This window comes from Polypterus senegalus, chromosome 3, assembly GCF_016835505.1.
Source record: "Polypterus senegalus isolate Bchr_013 chromosome 3, ASM1683550v1, whole genome shotgun sequence".
In the NCBI taxonomy this organism is placed as follows: Eukaryota; Metazoa; Chordata; class Cladistia; order Polypteriformes; family Polypteridae; genus Polypterus; species Polypterus senegalus.
In genome coordinates, this window is record NC_053156.1 from 247,547,713 (window position 1) to 247,567,899 (window position 20,187).

Below are 20,187 nucleotides of genomic sequence, written 5' to 3' on the forward strand. Positions count from 1 at the left end.
AAAGGCTTCCTTCGAAAGCTCACATGCTTTTACTAAGGACAGTGAAACTGAACTGTTTTGGCTTTACTCAGAATGCTCTTCAAACTCCTTTTTCATTTTCCTGCTGTTGTGTGAACAGTGTAGCTTACAGGTACCATACATCATGACAAAGGGCAGTACGTTTTCACTGTATTCCAGACTCTCAATTAAAGATATATTTTATTTAAAAAAAATTTTTTTTTGATAAACATACTTTTTTCATATTTTACATTTATGTTTTATGTTCCTTATTAAGCTAAGATTTTATACTTTTGCAGTCAGTTTGTGCATGCATAATAAATCTTTAGAGGGAACTTTAGCAAAATGTGCATCAGATTTTATAAGGCTCTATTAAGACTGCACTTGGAATATGGTATGCAATTCTGGTCAGGTTCAGAAGCTCTGAAAGAAATGCAGAGAAGAGCAATCCTGTGTGCCCCAGGACTAAGGAGCCTGTCCTAAATTGATGGCTACATAAGATAAACTTACTTACTGAGTAGATTTAGCTACAAGAGGATCTAACTTGGGTCATCATAATTTTCAAGGTGACCCTGATCCTGTACAATTCTTTAACTAAGGAATCTCTCAAAAGAAACATCAACAGGACTCCATACAAAATGTGAAATCCTATATTTGAAGTAAACAGTGTGATAACTTTTAAAAAGAATATGAATTAGATATTTGGACAACTTACCCAACCAAACAAGTTAGAAGGTTTCCTTTTGTAAAATTTCTCATTTTCAGTGTATATTCATTGTTCTACTGTTTAAAAGCAAGCAGTTGGTAATAAGTAGGTTCAAATGTGATTGACAGGAAGGGCCTGCTTCTTTACAGGCCGCTGTGTTATCTGATTGAACATCGAGTCATCTGAATTCCTATTTATAAGGGAAGAAGTCTTAACAGAATCACCACAATCACAGAATACCTGTACAGTCATGAAGTCCTAGTGCCTTAGATACACAACACCTGATAATTCACTTCATTAAAAGTTAAAGATAAAATGAGGGTCTCTTGAAATTCCACAAACATAAAACAAAAATCATTAATCAGGGAGTTTGTGCTGGGGGAGTTGGGCTTTAAATTTGCTTTGTCTGAGTGGCATTGGTTTGTGGACACAAATATAACATATGGAAAGTTGTATAAATAAAGTGGTGGGTGGGGGAGGCTTGGGTCTGAGATTTTGGGTGTTGCCTTTAAGTTTTGCTTTAGGCAAGTCATCAGAACCTGTCTATATTTCTGTCATCCATTTGGAATTTTTTTCTTGTGAGCTTCCTTGTTTCTTTTATCAATTCATCACAAAAACTTTTTGCATACAAAGCAGTTTCAAATTACACAAAATGAAAGCCAGCAGTGGTTTGGGAATAAAAGTGGAAAAAATAGTACTTATTTACTGAATAGGCCTTCATTGTATGATATATTTTCTTCATTGTGCTTTTTTTAAATTCATTGCAAACTTTTTATAAAATCAGTCTGATCTTAGTTATTGCCATTGCCAAGGGTGTTTACTCCTTTCTGCATCTTTATTTTCTGACAGGGAATGCTGAAGTAAAAGTGCTCCAGGTCATTAGTCATTTCACAGAAACTGCAACTTTCCACTTAGCAGCAATTTATTTTAGTCCAGTAATTTTGTATGAAAATATGTAGATAGAAGAGTATAAGAAAAAATATACCTTATCTACAGTCATATGAAAAAGTGTGGGAACCCCTCTCAGCCTGCATAATAATTTACTCCAATTTCAACAAAAAAGATAACAGTGGTATGTCTTTCATTTCCTAGGAACATCTGAGTACTGAAATGTTTTCCGAACAAAGATTTTTAGTGAAGCAGTATTTAGTTGTATAAAGTTAAATCAAATGTGAAAAACTGGCTGTGCAAAAATTTGGGTACCTTGTAATGTTGCTGATTTGAATGCATGTAACTGCTCAATAATGATTACTTGCAACACCAAATTGGTTGGATTAGCTCGTTAAGCCTTGAAGTTCATAGACAGGTGTGTCCAATCATCAGAAAAGGTATTTAAGGTGGTCAACTGCAAGTTGTGCTTCCCTTTGACTCTCCTCTGAAGAGTGACAGAATAGGATCCTCAAAGCAACTCTCAAAAATTCTGAAAACAAAGATTATTCAGTATAATGGTTTAGGGGAATGCTGCAAAAAGATATCTCAGAGGTTTAAACTGTCAGTTTCAACTGTAAGGAATGGAATCAGGAAACGGAAAGCCATAGGCACAGTTGCTGTTAATTCCAGGTCTGGCAGGCCAGGAAATATACAAGAGCAGCATATGCACAGGATTGTGAGAATGGTTACAATCAAACCATCAAATTGAACTGAACTGGAGAGATTTTGTATGGAAGAATGGTCAAAAATACCTACATCCAGAATCCAGACACTCATCAAAGGCTATAGGAGGAGTCTAGAGGCTGTTATATATGCCAAAGGAGGCTCAACTAAGTATTGATGTAATATCTCTGTTTTGGTACCCAAATTTATGCACCTGTCTAATTTTGTTAGGATGCATATTGCATATTTTCTGTTAATCCAATTAAATTAATGCCACTGCTGAAATACTACTGTTTCCATAAGGCATGTCATATATTAAAAGGAAGTTGCTACTTTGAAAGCTCAGCCAATGATAAACAAAACTCCAAATAGTTAAGAGGGGTTCCCAAACTTTTTCATATGACTGTATATTTGTTAAACAAGTATGATTTGTTCACAACCCACTCCAAATTATATGGTGCATTTTGTTGTCTTATAGCATACAGAAAATTAACTATTTCTCAAGTTGAACATATGGTTTTGAAATCTTTTAAATTTCATCGATGTGCAGGTGTTTAACTCATTGCAGATGCAGACCTTTGCAATAATAGTTGGGTTAATTTTAGTTTGCAGTCTATGCTGTGAATTCTGGATCTCAGTAGTCAAAACTTAATTGTGTAATCTTTGAAAACATTACTCAAGTCTGACCGCGCCTTTGTAGGTAAGATGCCGATGTATGTCGGGCATTATCAACTTTGGATTTGACAAATTTTATTGTACAGTATTAGCTTGTTCCTGGCCTTTGGTGAGAAAACTCTACAGTAAACAGAAGGTTTCCCTTAATGCAGACATTATTGTGGTCCACAGTAAATTTTCTATCCACATTATTTATTGTAATCATCAGCCTACATTTCTTTCTTTTTTACTACACGTCAAAAATTGCACAGACTTATTATTGCACACAGCTTTTAAAGTGTGTACCACTACTTTTTCACTTCCTTCTCTCCTGAACGCATCAGTCTTGAATGAGCCTTCCAAATGGCCATTATGTATATATGAAATTAAAGTTTCTTACTGGTAGGAAGAATGAACACAGTTAAGAATGTTAGATTGATAGAAATAGTGGCAGGCAGCACTTTATTCTCTGGAATGTGTTATGATTTATTTAAAATAAAAAGAAACTCCCCCTGTCTTAGGAGGTTATTGTTGCACAGATAAATCAGGAAATTTGGCGGTGCTGTAATTCTGTCTAGAGTAATAACGGAATGGCTCTCACCTTGTAGTACTTGTGTTATTGTAGAAGGTGAGTCTACTATCTCTTATTTTATGTACAAGTAATTGTGTATGCCTTTACCTATAAACTGTCATATGAACATAGGAACTTGGCAGTTCAGAATTAATTGAAATCATGGCATTAATACAGTTGGTATTTTGAATACTTACCTTTGCTGTTAGTTGTACTTTTAAAAGCAAACCATATTTGTTCCCTTTTATAAAATAGCCAGCATTTAGTTTCTGCTGTGGACAAGGCAATACAACCCTTAGAGAATTACTTAGTAACACTTTAGTTTTGTATGTTTAAATAGCTCTGTGATAAATACAAGTTCAATTCAGAATATAAAGTTTTGTTCAATCACTTACAAATTAGTGATTGTCTTCATTCTAATTTGTTTTTCCTTCCTTGACCTCCCCCTCTATCCACTGTAGAACCAATCAGTCAGTCATTTTCAAACCTGCTTAGACAGGTAAAAGTGGATGATATTACTCTTGCAGAGAGTTCAATTTGTGCACTATGGACAACTTTCTAAGTTCAGACTTTTGAAACTCTACCTTTGATTAGATGCTACCTGTGAGTGCTACCAGTAATCACCAGACTCTGATGATCTCATATTTTTTCCTTTATTTTTATAAATTATATACAGCTGGGGACTCGGGAGACCCTCATTCATTAAGTGTACTTTCTACAACTACTACAGAAAATGTTCTTCTATACATTTAATCTCCTTCATCCTTGAGTTTGCTTTCCACACACATAATGCACATAGATAGTAGAAGAACATACAACATCTGAGAGACAGTGACAGGGTGTGAAATCCAGTCCTAGAATGTTGGCAGCAGTAACCATTTGTCAACCGTCTCATCCTCTTAGTAATCGCCCTTTTCATTTGGACGAAAGCCACACAAGCCTTCTTTTATACTTAATGAAACTGAAAAAAATAAACTTTACTCCACGGTGAACTGTCAAGCTGTTCTACACTTTTAGAATTCCAGAACAATTTTAGATTTTTATTTCTTCTTGCTATTTTTTCATGTCATTTAATGGTAGGAGGTGGATATATCAAAAGAGGAATCCGCATAGTGTCTGTCATGATAAGTATTTTCATGTTTTCTTAGCTAACAACTTAGTATCAAGGAATGTATCATAAGAATGCCAATACTCAAAGCTCATCGTCACATGCTCTTTATATTCTGTACTTTTTTATAGACATTGCCCCATAACTTATGATATCATTTGTGCATATATTCCATATAGATTCTGCTTTATTTCCTTTAATCTTTTAAATACAGATAAAATACAGAAAATTAAACTTTGCTTCATTCCATCCTGTTTTGATCATTTCTGATTTTTTCTTTTCCAGCTGTTTTCGTCTGTTTTAAAATGTAGATACTCATCATGTACTACTAAAGCTTTTTTTTAAATTTTTTTTTATTTTAACAGTGACCTTAAACAAATTAACAAAAAGATTGTGTCTGCACAGCTGACTTTGGTGAAGAGGTATCATTTATAGCTTGATCTTTAAAGCTGGACTTAAGACATTTCACTCAGTCCCTAAACTGTTTATGTTGGGGAAACCAGTGCCAGTGCCTCCTGTCACCATGTGTGATAGTGTTGTCTCTGTCATCACCAAAACATAAAAGAAGAAAGATCTGGTGTCTGCAGTAACTGCCAAAATGTTGCAACACCTGACATATACAGGCAGCCATCAATCTATGGGGAACACCTGACATTGTGACTTTACAAATGGACAACAAAATAAACAGTAAATGCCTCTGAGGCTTTTTGTTTAATGAAAACACTGAATTACTATATATATTTATTTAGAAAAAAAAATCATGCCCAGCCTCCATCCTAACTCACGTTTCTTTTAAATTTAGAGTCTGAAAAACAGGTAAAACTGAATTCCTAGCACCTGTCAGTATTATACTTTAGACCATAACGTGTATTTATAAAGTGGTAAACAGACAAAGCTGTTGATAATTGATTTTCTCAAACGTACAGTAATTAATTGCTCAAAGTTATTCTGTACTGTAAAATGTATTAAAGTAATGATATGTTTTTTTCAGCTGTTAAAAAAAACATTTTAAATTAAATCTCGATAAGAAATTGGTAAAATGCACAACTTCACAATGCCGGTAAAAACACAGTAATCCAATGTGCCACTTGTTTTTAACTCCTCATGTGTGAAGCAATGTGTCCCAAAATATGTGAAAGTCCTGGGGGTCTTCAAAGATATTTTTTGTTTTGGCAGTTTGCCACTTGCAGTCCAAACAGGCAGATTTCTTGAAATAATCAACTATCTTAAGACGTCACACACGGATATTTCTACATTCTGTAAATTTCCACACTTGATAAACCTAAAAGTTTGTTATGAAGAATAATTTCTGTGACATGTCTGTAAATTCCAGGGAGAAATGCTAAATATTTCTTGGAACTCTGCCTTATAACATACAATTTTGTTTTGCAAATTTTCCTTTAGCATTAATACAAGTACACCCATGCTGCTTCGTATGAACTAAAACAATCTCCATATTAGTATTACTAATTGTAGAAACAGACTGTGCTTGTGCTTTTTGTTGCCACTATTTTAACTTACTCTGTCTCAATGATAGCACGTGCTGTAGAATTACAGAAATCCAACAATGGCAAACGTGAATATCAGCAGAGTTTCCTTGCAGCCTTTGTTGATTTTGCAAAGTGTTCGACTCAGTTGATCGAGCTGCCCTGTGGGACATCCTAAGGGTTCACGGGATCCCTTCGAGGTTGCTGGATATCATAGCCGGCCTGTATACTGGTACTGTGAGTGCTGTGCAGAGTGGAGGCAGCACCTCTGCATTTTTTCCCAGTTGATTCTGGGGTTCGTCAGGGGTGTGATCCTACTCTGTTCAGTGCTTGTATGGACTGGGTGTTGGGCAAGGTTGTGGGATCCAGCGGCTGTGGGGCATCTGTTGGTGAAGAAAGATTCACGGATCTTTACTTTGCTGACTATGCTGTTAATTTCGCAGAATCAATGGAGGCTCTGATCGGGGCGCTCAAGAGACTGAGCGAGGAGTCTGAGTGTCTGGGCTTGCGAGTGTCCTGGATAAAAACCAAATCCAGGCCTTTAATGACCACTTGGGCACAGCCATTAGCAGCGTTTCTGTCTGCGGAGAGAGTGTCAACCTTGTCGAGAGGTTTACTTACCTTGGCAGTGACATTCATGTCTCTGGTGACTCTTCCTATGAAGTTAGTAGACAGATTGGGAGATCATGTGGGGTCATGAGGTCACTGGAAAGGGGTGTGTGGCGCTCCCAGTATCTGTGCAGAAGTACTAAGGTCCAAGTCTTTAGAGTCCTGGTGCTTCCTGTCTTGCTATATGGTTGCAAGACATGGATGCTATCCAGTGACCTGAGATGGAGACTAAACTTCTTTGGAACTGTGTCTCTCCGGAAAATCCTTGGGTACCGTTGGTTTGACTTTGTGTCGAGTGAGCATTTGCTCATGGAGTCCCGAATGAGGCACATTACCTGCATTATGAGGGAGTGTCAGTTATGGCACTACAGCCATGTGGCGCGTTTCCCCGAGGGTGAGCCGTCTTACAAGATCCTCATTGTTGGGGACCCGAGTGGCTGGACGAGGCCAATGGGCCGCCCACGTAACACCTGGCTGCGGCAGATAGAGGGTCATTTCCAGAGGGTGGGACTAGACCGTGTGTCTGCCTGGGGGGGTTGCAAACTAGAATCCCGAGTTGTTTTATCGTGTACAATAATCCCTCGCTATATCGCGCTTCGACTTTCATGACTTCACTCTATCGTGGATTTTATATGTAAGTATATCTAAATATATGATGCGAATTTTTCGCTGCTTCACGGGTTCTGCGGACAATGGGTCTTTTTTACTTCCTGTACTTGCTTTCTCAGTTGTTTTGCCCAGTTGATTTCATACAAGGGACGCTATTGGCGGATGGCTGAGAAGCTAACCAATCAGAGCACGCAGTTAAGTTCCTGTGTGCTGAATGGCTCAGCGACAGAGCGCTGAATTCGATTCCGCTGCGTTAACCAGGAAGTTTCATCTCGTTCATTCAGCATCAACGTGTTTTGCTGTGTAAAGTGTTAAATTTTGTGCTCTTTTGTGTTTATATTTGTGCATAGTCAAGCCCTTCATTATGGCTCCAAAACGATCTGCTCCTGCTACTGCTTCAGGGGCCGTGCCCAAGCGCCAATGGAAGATGTTTATGATTGCAAAAAGGTAAAAGTTTTGGATATGTTGAAGGAAGGGAAAAGCTACACCGCTATAGGACGCCATTACGGCATCAATGAGGCTACGATTCTTTTTATTTAAAAAGTAGGAAAGGAATATAAGATCTACGGCCGCAGTGTCCTTTTAACCATGGTGCAAAATGAGTTGTAAGTGGATGTAATAAAGCAGTAGTCTGGATGGAATCTGCTTTAGGGATTTGGATTGAAGACTGCCAGAAGAAGAACAATGGCGGTGCTACACAGTCACCTGAAGAGGCTCCTTTAGCAGAGCTGTAACGCTCTCCTTTGTTGTGCAGTAAAACTAAACTTATCGTTATCGGACAAGTCATCGTGTCATTGTTGGTGAGTAACCATAATTAATTTTCAACTTACAGTACTTAGTACATGTACGTACTTTTAGTGTCACTGTACACACATTTATTGTATACAATTGTTCTTGCATTGTACGTATTTATTGCTGGTGGCCTGTCTATCGTAATGGCTGTAACATAACATGTAACATCTGTGATATCGGAGACACTTGATATCTTTAAATTAATATTTAGGTTTTACTGTATATAAACAGTGTGTTTACATACATAATTTCAATTAATCTTATCTAATATCTAAGAGAATACAAAGGGTTTATGCTGTATAACTGTGCAGGGAATATTTATAAACAGTGTGGGAGAGTTTATAAGGGCTTAAAATATATAAAAATAACCATACAAACATACGGTTTCTACTTCGCGGATTTTCACCTATCGCGGGGGGTTCTGGAATGCAACCACCGCAATCGAGGAGGGATTACTGTAGTGGGTGCAGCAACTCACTGTACCAGTGCATGCTCCCCAACTTGACTTGACTGATGTCAATAACAAGGTTGTAGGTGGCAGTAAGAGAGAACAGGCCTGCTCAGATTGTTCCACAGGTTTATGTTTAAAGTCATTAACGTTTGAATAGAATCAGAATCATTCATTATTCACTACTACTTAATGTACAGAAATTTAACTTGGTAGCTTTGAAGGTGTTTATAACAAAATGTAAATAATCTAAATAAACTTCAATGACATAATAAGCAGTGGCAGAATAGTGCAGTTAGTGAAAGCATGTGTGTAAAGTGTGCATATACTGTAAATACACACACATTATACAGTATGTACAACAACACAGTAATAAGTAGTGAAGACAGGCTAAATTACTGATTAGTGAGGGTAATGACTCTGGGAAATAAACTGCTCTGATGTCTTTAGTTTTAGTTTTCATTGACCTGAAGTGTTTACCAGAGGGGAGTTTTTGGAATAAGTGATGAGCTGGTGAGATGAGTCTGCGGTGATCCTTTTGGCATGGTTATTGACACGAGATGTATAGTATACAGGTCTGCAACAGATGGAAGAGCATAGCCAATTATTTTCTTAGCAGACCTCATAACATGCTGTAATTTTAATTTTGGAGTGGACTGTGCCCAAACCAGACAGCGATTGAGAATGTGATCACACTTTGCGTTATCGCTCTGTAAAATTGAACAAGAATGGTATAGGAAATGTTGAATTGCTCTAATTGACATAAAAAGTACAACTGCTGCTGAACCTTCTTAGTTATGAAAGTTGTATTAATTTCCCAGCTGTAAGAATTTCAAGGATTCCACCATATTGACTGTGGAGTCACTAATTGCTAGTGTGAGAGGTTATAATTGCTGTACAGAAAAAGTTGGTTACCATTTCTACTGTCTTGGTGGTACTGAGCACCAGGTTATTTGTAGTGCACCAAGACAGTCACCTCCTGTCTGTAAGCTGTTTCATTATCGTGGTAGTGTCATCAGCAAACTTAATGATTTTTACTAAATGGTCAGTGATCCTAGTCTTTAGTGCACAAGGAGTACAGTTGATGGGGGAGTACATAGCTTTGAAGTACCTGTACTAATATAGAGGTGAGAGCCCATTCAAACATAGTACTGTAAGTATATTTACATGTCCGTTCAGTTTGTGGAAGTTTAGGTTATCAACTGTTCAGGGACAATGATGTTAAATGTTGAACTGAAATCTACCAGCAGAATTCTGATATAGGTTCCTTTACACTCCACAAAGTGCAGGCCCATATTTACGGTATCAGCCACAGATCTGTTTGCTCCATGTGCGAAGTGAAGTGGGTAAAAATGAGCAGACTTAAGATAGGTTACAGCAAGTCCAGCTTGTAGTGTCCACAAGTGAAACATGCCAAAAATATTTGTTTTCTTGTTTGAAGTCACCAGCATTCAGAATGATTCATAATTAAGATACTGGTAACAGAGTGAATCATGTCTGTTGCTGAGTCAGCCAGTCTGATGTTACTGCTGAGGAAGATCATTTACGTGGACAAATTCAGTTCATATTTAAATGTCTGCATCACACATTTTGTTTTAATTATAATTATATATTTATATAGAAATAATTAATTTATTAAGTAATATATAATTGTGATCTCTTTTCTGATATTTCCCTACGTTGTATGGTATCTTTTAACACCTTAACTACCTGGTATTGAATTTGCTTTAAAATTGTAAAGAGTACATTACCATCCAAATTTATGAAATTGGGATGTATTTCCACAGCACAAAAACAAAAGTATAGTACGGGAGGCCACTATTGAATAAAGGGTATTACAAGTGAAGAATCCTGACTCATTTTGCAGATTTGTGTGAAGATTCTCCTTGTAATTTTGTAGTGACCCCAATCATATTGGCTAAAGTAAACTGCTCAAAAAAATTAAAGGAACACTTTGAAAACACATCAGATCTCAATGGGAAAAAGAAATCCTCCTGGATATCTATACTGATATAGACTGGTTAATGTGTTAGGAACGAAAGGATGCCACATCGTTTGATGGAAATGATCAACCTACAGAGCCCTGAATTCAAAGACGCCCCAAAAATCAGAGTGAAAAAATTATGTGGCAGGCTAGTCCATTTTGCCAAAATTTTATTGCAGCAACTCAAAATTGTACGCAGCACTTTGTATGGCCCCTGTGTTCTTGTATACATGCCTGACAACATCGGTGCATGCTTCTAATGAGATGTCAGATGGTGTTGTGGGGGATCTCCTCCCAGATCTGGACCAGGGCATCACTGAGCTCCTGGACAGTCTGAGGTGCAACCTGGTGGCATTGGATGGACCAAAACATAATGTCCCAGAGGTGTTCTATTGGATTTAGGTCAGGAAAGTGTGGTGGCCAGTCAATGGTATCAATTCCTTCATCCTCCAGGAACTGCATGCATACTCTCACCACATGAGGCCAGGAATTGTCGTGCACCAGGAGCCATTGTACGAGCATAGGGTCTGACAATGGGTCCAAGGATTTCATCCTGATACCTAATGGCAGCCAAGGTGCCTTTGTCAAGCCTGTAGCGTTCTGTGTGACCCTCCATGGATATGCCTCCCCAGACAATCATTAACCCACCACCAAACTGCTCATGCTGAATGATGTTACAGGTAGCATAATGTTCTCCATGGCTTCTCCAGACCCTTTCACTTCTGTCACGTGCTCAGGGTGAACCTGCTCTCATCTGTAAAAGCACAGGGCACCAGTGGTGCATCTGCCAATTCTGGTATTCTATGGCGAATGCCAATCGAGCTGCATGCTGCTGGGCAGTGAGCTCAGGGCCCATTAGAGGACATGGGGCCCGTGGGTCACCCTCATGAAGTCTTTCTGGTTGTTTGGTCAGAGACACTCACACCAGTGGCCTGCTGGAGGTCATTTTGTAGTGCTCTGGCCGTGCTCATCCTGTTCCTCCTTGCCCAAAGGAGCAGATACTGGTCCTGCTGATGAGTTATGGACCTTCTATGGCCCTCTCCAGCTCTCCTAGAGTAACTGCTTGTCTCCTAGAATCTCCTCCATGCCCTTGAGACTGTGCAGGGAGACACAGCAAACCTTCTGGCAATGACACGTATTGATGTGCCATCCTGGAGAAGTTGGACTACCTGTGCAACCTCTGTAGGGTCCAGGTATCGCCTCATGCTACCAGTAGTGACACTGACTGTAGCCAAATGCAAAACTAGTGAAGAAACAGTCAGAAAAGATGAGGAGGGAAAAATGTCAGTGGCCTCCACCTGTTAAACCATTCCTGTTTTGGTTGGTCATCTCGTTGTTGCCCCACTAGTGCATCTGTTGTTAATTTCATTAACACCACAGCAGCTGAAACTGATTAACAACCCCCTCTGCTACTTAACTGACCAGATTAATATCCCATAAGTTTCATTAACTTTATGCTATACTCTGATTAAAAAGTGTTCCTTTAATTCTTTTGAGCAGTATATATTTGAGAGGCTTTGAAATAAACAGGTGGTTATTGCTGAGGGTCTTGGCCAGTTTCAGGGTTCAAACCCCATTGTAAATGCTTGAGGATTACTGTTCACAAATACTCCTTATTCAACCTGATATACTTGAATAAGAAAAACTGGTGGACTGTTACAGCAGTACCAAAAGGGTAGACACTTGACACTTCTACAAAGTTTTGACTCAGGTGAATAGTTAAGTAAAAAGATATTACAGCTTATTTTTCATAATATTTTGTTATATAAAATATTTTTGTCACTTTTAGTAATTCGGCACAATAGCTGAAAGAACACTGTATAGTTAAAGGCCTTATTTAACGCGTCTTTCTTTGAGGAATTCTCGGACTTAATGTCAATTCTAATTACGAACTATGACACACTCTTAATAGTCGGCAGCTTTAACTTTCATATCGACAATCAGTGTGACCAAAAAGTAAAAGAATTCATGAACCTTCTGGACTCTTTTGATTTGAGACAGCTCATTAATCACCCTACACATAAAGCAGGTCATATGTTAGACTTAGTGATTGCTAAAGGACTTAAAGTTGATATAAAGCAGGTCATTGATATCGGTCTATCAGACCATTTCCTTCTACTATTTAATATAGAAATAAAGATAGAAAACACTCATGAGAAGCATTTTGTTAAAAAATGCTTCTTTGACTCATCTGCAGCTTTAAAACTTACAAACATTCTAAGCAATCAGTCCGTTTATAGTGCTAACTATAATAGCGAGGATAGTATAAATAGTAAAGTGGAAAACTTTAATTCTAAAGTAAGAGCTGCTGTTGACATAGTTGCACCTGAAAAGACAGTTAAAAAATCTTCTAGCATTGTTATTCCATGGAAGACCCAAAGAGTGTCTGATTTAAAAAGAACATGTCGTAGAGCTGAGCGTAAATGGAGGAAAACTAAACTAACTATCCATTATGAGATATTGAAGGTTAAAATAACAGAATACAATAACACAGTCCGTCTTGAGAGGCGCTGCTATTTCTCTAATATTATAAATAACAATGCTAGTAATCCCAGAGTCTTATTCTCTACAATTGGTCGTCTGTTAAACCCAGGTAACACAAAGGAATGCCCCCAGAATACTTCCAGTGAAACCTGTGAGAACATTGCTGTATTTTTCAATCAAAAAATTAATGATATTAGAGATAACATAGTATATCTCCCCAACACTGCAGAACCTCCAAAGCCCGGTACTCCATTATAAACAAATTAAATGCTTTCACCAGGATAGATTTACCTGAATTACATAGTATAATCTCTCAACTGAAACCTTCCACCTGCGTCCTTGACCCAATACCAACAAGGTTTTTCAAAGAAGTATCAGGCGTGCTAATTGACAATATTCTGACATAGTAAATTGTCATTAGATACGGGGTCTTCCCAGACTTAAGACTGCTGTAGTTAAACCCCTGCTCAAGAAAAATAATCTTGACCCCTCTGCTTTGAAAATTTTAGACCCATCTCTAACCTGCCCTTCTTAAGTAAAATTCTAGAGAAGGCAGTCATTATGCAGTTAAATGACCACCTCAATAAACATGCTATTCTTGATAAATTTCAGTCAGGTTTCAGAACAAATCACAGCACAGAAACTGCACTCGTTAAAGTAGTAAATGACTTGCGGGTAAATGCAGACAGAGGCCATTTATCTGTTCTCATCCTCTTAGATCTGAGTGCTGCATTTGACACCATTGATCACAATATTCTTAGAAATCGCCTTAGTCAATGGGTGGGCCTCTCTGGCAGTGTCTTAAATTGGTTTGAATCCTACCTGGCAGGAGAAAATTCTTTGTGAGTTGTGGTAATCACACCTCAAAGACACATGATATCCGATATGGTGTTCCACAAGGCTCTATCCTGGGTCCGCTGCTCTTCTCAATCTATATGCTTCCGTTAGGTCAGATTATCTCAGGTTACAACGTGAGCTACCACAGCTATGCTGATGACACACAGCTGTACTTATCAATAGCACCTGATGACACCGACTATCTCGATTCACTAACACAATGTCTTACTGGTATTTCTGAATGGATGAATAGTAATTTTCTCAAACTAAATAAAGAGAAAACTGAAATTTTAGTAATTGGCAATAATGGATTCAATGAGGTTATCAGAAATAAACTTGATGCATTAGAATTAAAAGTTAAGACGGAAGTAAAAAATTTAGGGGTAACTGTTGACTGTAATCTGAATTTTAAATTGCATATTCATCAGACCACTAGGACAGCATTTTTTCACTTAAGAAACATAGCAAAAGTTAGACCTCTTATATCATTGAAAGATGCTGAGAAATTAATTCACGCTTTTGTTTTCAGTAGACTAGATTACTGTAACACACTCCTCTCAGGACTACCCAAAAAAGACATAAATCACTTGCAACGAGTGCAGAATGCAGCTGCTAGAATCCTAACTAGGAAAAGAAAATCCGAACACATTTCTCCAGTTTTGATGTCACTACACTGGTTGCCTGTGTCATTCAGGATTGACTTTAAAATTCTGCTTATGGTTTATAAAGCCTTAAATAATCTCGCTCCATCTTATATATCGGAATGTCTGACACCTTATATTCCAAATCGTAACCTTAGCTAGGGCTAGTGGCTCCAAAATCCATACTGACCCCAACTCTCTCTTCTGTTTCTTTTTCCGTTTTTTTTGTGGTGGCAAAGCATCATGATGATCCAACATTGATGGACTGAAAGCCAGAAATCTACGTGACCATCATCATCAAGTCCTTCCATGAGAACCCTAAATACAAAGAGGACTGTTTGATTTATGTTAGGTAGATTGCCCAGAGGGGACTGGGCGGTCTCTTGGTCTGGAATCCCTACAGATTTTTTTTTTTTCTCCAGCCTCTGGAGTTTTTTTTTTTGTTTTGTTTTTTCTGTCCACCCTGGCCATCGGACCTTACTTATTCTATGTTAATTAATGTTGACTTATTTTTATTTTTTATTGTGTCTTCTATTTTTCTATTCTTCATTTTGTAAAGCACTTTCAGCTAATTTTTTTTTGTATGAAAATGTGCTATATAAATAAATGTTGTTGTTGTTATTTTATTGTCCATATCTATACATTCACTTCAAGCAATGATCAGTTCTGCTTTGACAGTAAGCTACACGATAGCTCTGTAAACTTTAGTGTCTTCAGATGTATTTCATTTCTGCTTCCATCTGTTAGAGTCTGGAATATTTTGGATTCAGAAAGGAAATATTCTTCATCTTGTGAAAGATTGCGTTTTATAAAAACTACAAGAGGGACCATCTAAAGTTGTGCCTGCAGAGTCCAATGACATTATTTATGCATTGTGCATTTTCTCATTTAATTTTTGTTGCCATCTTCTGAATCTTCCTGTTCCAATGTAGGGTTTATGGGGTACCACTGTCTTTGCTAGCATGTTGAGTTTAAGGCTACAGTAAACCCTACGCTAGGTCTCTTCCTACTAAAAGAGGTGCCCACGCATACACAAGCCAGACATGTCAAGTCTGATGTAGATCAACCTTAAACGCATGTCTTTAGAATAAGTGAAGAATACAGAATATTTGAAAAACTTAGGCAGACATTAGGAGAACATGCAAACTCCACACATAGACTGAGAAGGGCTGTATAAAAGCACAGTATCCTAGAGCCGTAAGGCACAAGCACTACCATTGTTATAAGCCATCGACAATACATTAATGCATGCATGGCAATTCTTGAAGAAAGCATAGCATAATATTCTAAATTCACTTTAAATCCAACTCAGTAATGCAGGGGACTGGAACCTTTCTTGGAAGCATTGGTTGCAAGGCAGAAGCCAACCCTGGATGCGGCCCAGATGCTGCTAAAGCACTTTTAATACAACAATAACCAACGCTACAAACCGCAACCACTATTTTAGTGTTATAGTTATTTGCATATATACATATATATTATGTATATGTATTTACAATATAGGCCATTCACATCCTTTTTAAAACTGGACTGTAGTTGCTCACTTTGATTTATTTTTAAAGTGAAAGTATGCAAGAGTTTCACTCACCTTGAGGTTTCTAAAGACCTGCTTAACTTGTTACAGCTCACTTCCAGTTTCAGGTAAGGTTAGACAACCTAGCAACCGTAAAAATGTAAAGTGATATAGCTATAAACTGTTAATTTGTGGACCCTTCTTCTGTGGATTTAACACGTGGTTTTTACCAGAATTTTACTTGTATTGAGTAAAGGACTGAATAAGGGGTGAAGCAGCACTAATTCAGTCTGACCTGGTCCATCACCTGTTCAGTCTTATTGGCTTTCTTGGATAATTTAATAAAAGCATGGAAGCCAACTAGATATTTATCTTATTTAAAGATCATGGACTACAACTTTTTTCCTCCATGGGTTCTGGGGCCTAATATATAAAACCTTGCCTAGATTATATTTATAAATTTTGATTATGCTTCAAGGGTAAAAACAGTGTGTGCAGAAAAAAAATCATATATATAAAACCATTTATATGTCACATGCAATGCCAAGTTCCTTTATAAATTTCAGATACACTTAAGACTATGCACTCAGGTATGCACCTTAAGCAGCACCCCATCATCGCCTATCAGTTACCATTCATTTCATAAAAACCCTTTTTTTTTCAGTTTTCATGATGTAGTCACCATATAAATTTGCCGATGTTTCAGATTGACAGTTTACTGCAAACCATAGAATGACAGGGGAAAAAAGGCAGAAAATGAAACTCAAGTGACTACGAACTTGAAATATTAGTGACTGAAGTGGAGAACCACAAAAACATTCTTTTTGATGATCTCTTTGTGGGAGTCACAAATAAAAGACAAAAAACAAGAGTGGGAGCAGCGTAGCGGAGTGAGCAATAGCAATGTGCCTTTGTGCAGTGCCCAGACTGCTGCTAGTACACGTTGTGAATTGACACAGGCTGTATGCTCATAACTATGAGATATTTAGAACATTCTTATTGAGCTTGTAAAAAAAAAAAATCATTTTACTAAGTAAATGTCAATGTTATATAATGTTCGGGTCTCTTTATATTTAACGTACAACATCCAAACTTGCCATCACAAAACGGTAAACTGACCAACAAGTCAAAACACCACCATCTATCTAAGCCAGTGGTTCTTAATGTCAACTGCTGTGCACCAGGATTGCCTTTCACTGAATCTGTCTTCTGTGGTGAGTTGGCGCCCTGCCCGGGATTTGTTTCTGCCTTGTGCCCTGTGCTGGCTAGGATTGGCTCCAGCAGACCCTCGTGACACTGTGTTATGATATAGCGGGTTGGAAAATGACTGACTAAATCTGTCTTTTGGTGTACTCAGTCACCCAAAAGAAAGGTTATACAAGTAGTCTGAAATTTACAAAAAGTAATTACAAATCCTATCAATTAGCCTGTGCCAAAATGCCAACCATCACACACAGCATGACCCTGAAGCCTGCTACTCACTATCTGATAAAACAAAGAAGATGTGGGTTTAGCTGGGACACCTCACAACAACATTTGTGCATCACATGTTACTTGTACTGTATATTAATTGAAAGAAAGTGCTTTTATTGCCTTTAACGCAACATGTGTACATTTATTAGCTCTGGGTATATTTGGAAAGTCTGCAGTTGCTGCAGATTGGCTTTTTTGGACAGCTCCCCCTTTCACTTTTGAGGTAGATCTAATTTCTGCAGCCTCTTTCTAATGATAGACTTAGGAACTTTGACATTGACAGTGCAAGAGCTACCTTTAGGTCCCATAATGAAGTTTTGTGGTTCTTAGCAGCTTATCTGCCATTGTACTCTTGGGTTGAACTTGCTGGGATGGCCTGGTCTGGTCAAGCTGTCAGTTGCTTGAAATCTTCTTTACTGCCAACCAGGTTGTCAGTCAGTCAGTTCTCTAATTTGATCTCATTCTTTAATTAGCTGACCTGTTGTTTTCCTTTTGTTTTCAGAAAAGTCCAGTAGTGTCAGATTTACACTTATAGGACATGAAGGCATACAGCAATTGTATTTTTCTGTGTCTTTTAATGCTTAGTTTGTTTTGTTTTTTAATTTCCTTTTGCTGTTTAATTTGATTATTGTATCTAAATACAATTAATAAGCAGCGCAGTACACGTTGTGAATTGACACAGTGCAAACAAGGAGCTGTGTTACCCATTTGTGTTGCTTATTAGTAAATAACTGTCTAAATAACCAAAACATGAAAAAATTAAAAAGAAAAAGAATGAATTGTTACCCATGTCACACATACAAATTCCTGCTTCATTCAATAAAATATAGCATAGGTACTTTTTTTATTTCTGGATAGATGAAAGAAAACACAAATGGTAAAATTCCAGCTTGAGGAGAGCAGTTAAACAAGAAATATGTTTGGAGAAAAATCTGCATCCACAGGGGGCACCAGAACTGAACTGGTGGACCACTGCTGTAGTCAGGATGTTGGTGGGTTAATTTAATATGTTAAACTTGTGTGACACTTTACTGAAGAACAAGATGTTGGCTAGTCCTGTTACAGGTCAGGGAACCTGGACACTGCCTTGAAGTGACGTTTTTGTTCAGAGTTCCTTAACAGAGAGCATGTCACAGCAGGAGGTGACAGTAAAGACAGGCCTTCTTCACTGTGTCTTTAAAGCTCTTGAAACGTAGGGTATAATGTAGCATTATGTTTAACCACTTTTAAACTTCCACTCCATTTGTAAACATATTAGTTAGTTAGTTATCCGTGTGTTTACCTTGTTTCTAATTGTCATCTTCTGTCCTGATCCTCCCAACAGGTCTTGCCAGGGGCATTTCTACTTGGATGAGGAGAGGCTGCCGAAAAGTTGCCTATTTGTGCTCAGTTTGTTCTGCTTCTTGCTGAAAGTAGAGATGAGTACTTTATATCAGGAAGTGTCCCGAATTGAACAGAAGTTACTTCAATCAAAGGGAAAAAAAAAATCTTCACAGAGAAATCCAAAAGCTCCGACCACTTGTAAGTCACTGGACGGAGGAAAAGAGTAGAAGATCTCTGGCACTCGGGTGCCTCTGAAATCTGCTGGGATGGGACTCTGTTTGTACTGTTTACTACATCAGCCAATGTTCTAAAAGAGCTTTATTTGCTACTGTAATGCTCTCAAATAGAAATATCTCAAATTGTATAATGGATTTTTGAGCCTTTGATGTTCTTATGTTGTTACTTTAAAAATTACAGTTGTTACTGAAGTTAATAAAGATGAGATGAGAATGTATTGTCATAAGCACAGTAAACAGTTAGTCATACCGTACAATAAATCTTACTCTGCCTCCTCTTCCAGCCACGGTTATACACAAATTAAACACAAGACAATACAATGAATGTGCTAGTAGTCAATAGATCAGAAAAACGGATTACCACAATAAACACGACCGTGCATTGTAAGCACATATAATGCAAACACTGTATTACTTAAACATATAATTCAGATGGTGAGACTGAAACATGTTGTCCAGATATCATATTTCAAAAGGGGGACAGAGTGGGTGAATCACCAGCTGGGCCTTCTGTGCCAGCAGTCGGATATCAAAAAGGGGAAGAGGTAATGGATGGGATGTCCTTCCTAAAACTAGCTGCCTGTTATGTAGTCCTAGATTTCAAATTCCTTTAGTGTCTGCACGATAGAAGGAGTTTTGAATAGACTCAGCTGAGGGTGGGTGCTGTCCTCTATAGTCCTGTGTGCCCTCCTGATGGCTCTGGCATGGTAAGAGCTGTTGCTGACATGAAGCCTTGGATTTGAAGAGGGTATTTGAATTGCAGTTTAGTTACGTATATTGTTATTTATCATATATTAAACTCTTGTTCACACGAGTGATTATTTGTAGAGCACTACAAACCGGATTCCAAAAAAGTTGGGACACTATACAAATCGTGAATAAAAACTGAATGCAATGATGTGGAGGTGCCAACTTCTAATATTTTATTCAGAATAGAACAAAAATCACGGAACAAAAGTTTAAACTGAGAAAATGTATCATTTTAAGGGAAAAATATGTTGATTCAGAATTTCATGGTGTCAACAAATCCCAAAAAAGTTGGGACAAGGCCATTTTCCCCACTGTGTGGCATCTCCCCTTCTTCTTACAACACTCAACAGACGTCTGGGGACCGAGGAGACC

General features: G+C 37.9%; 1 protein-coding gene across 2 annotated transcripts in view; it reads left to right on the forward strand.

The window, feature by feature from the left end:
• The window catches only part of taf1b (TATA box binding protein (Tbp)-associated factor, RNA polymerase I, B), a 203,337-nt gene extending 184,058 nt beyond the window's left edge, over positions 1-19,279 (forward strand). For both annotated transcript variants that reach the window (XM_039748885.1, XM_039748886.1), the window contains exon 15: positions 18,831-19,279. In XM_039748885.1, the coding sequence (XP_039604819.1) occupies positions 18,831-19,056 (226 nt within the window). In that variant the 3' untranslated portion in view covers positions 19,057-19,279. The remainder of the gene's footprint in view (positions 1-18,830) is intronic.
• Positions 19,280-20,187: the final 908 nt, after the last annotated feature.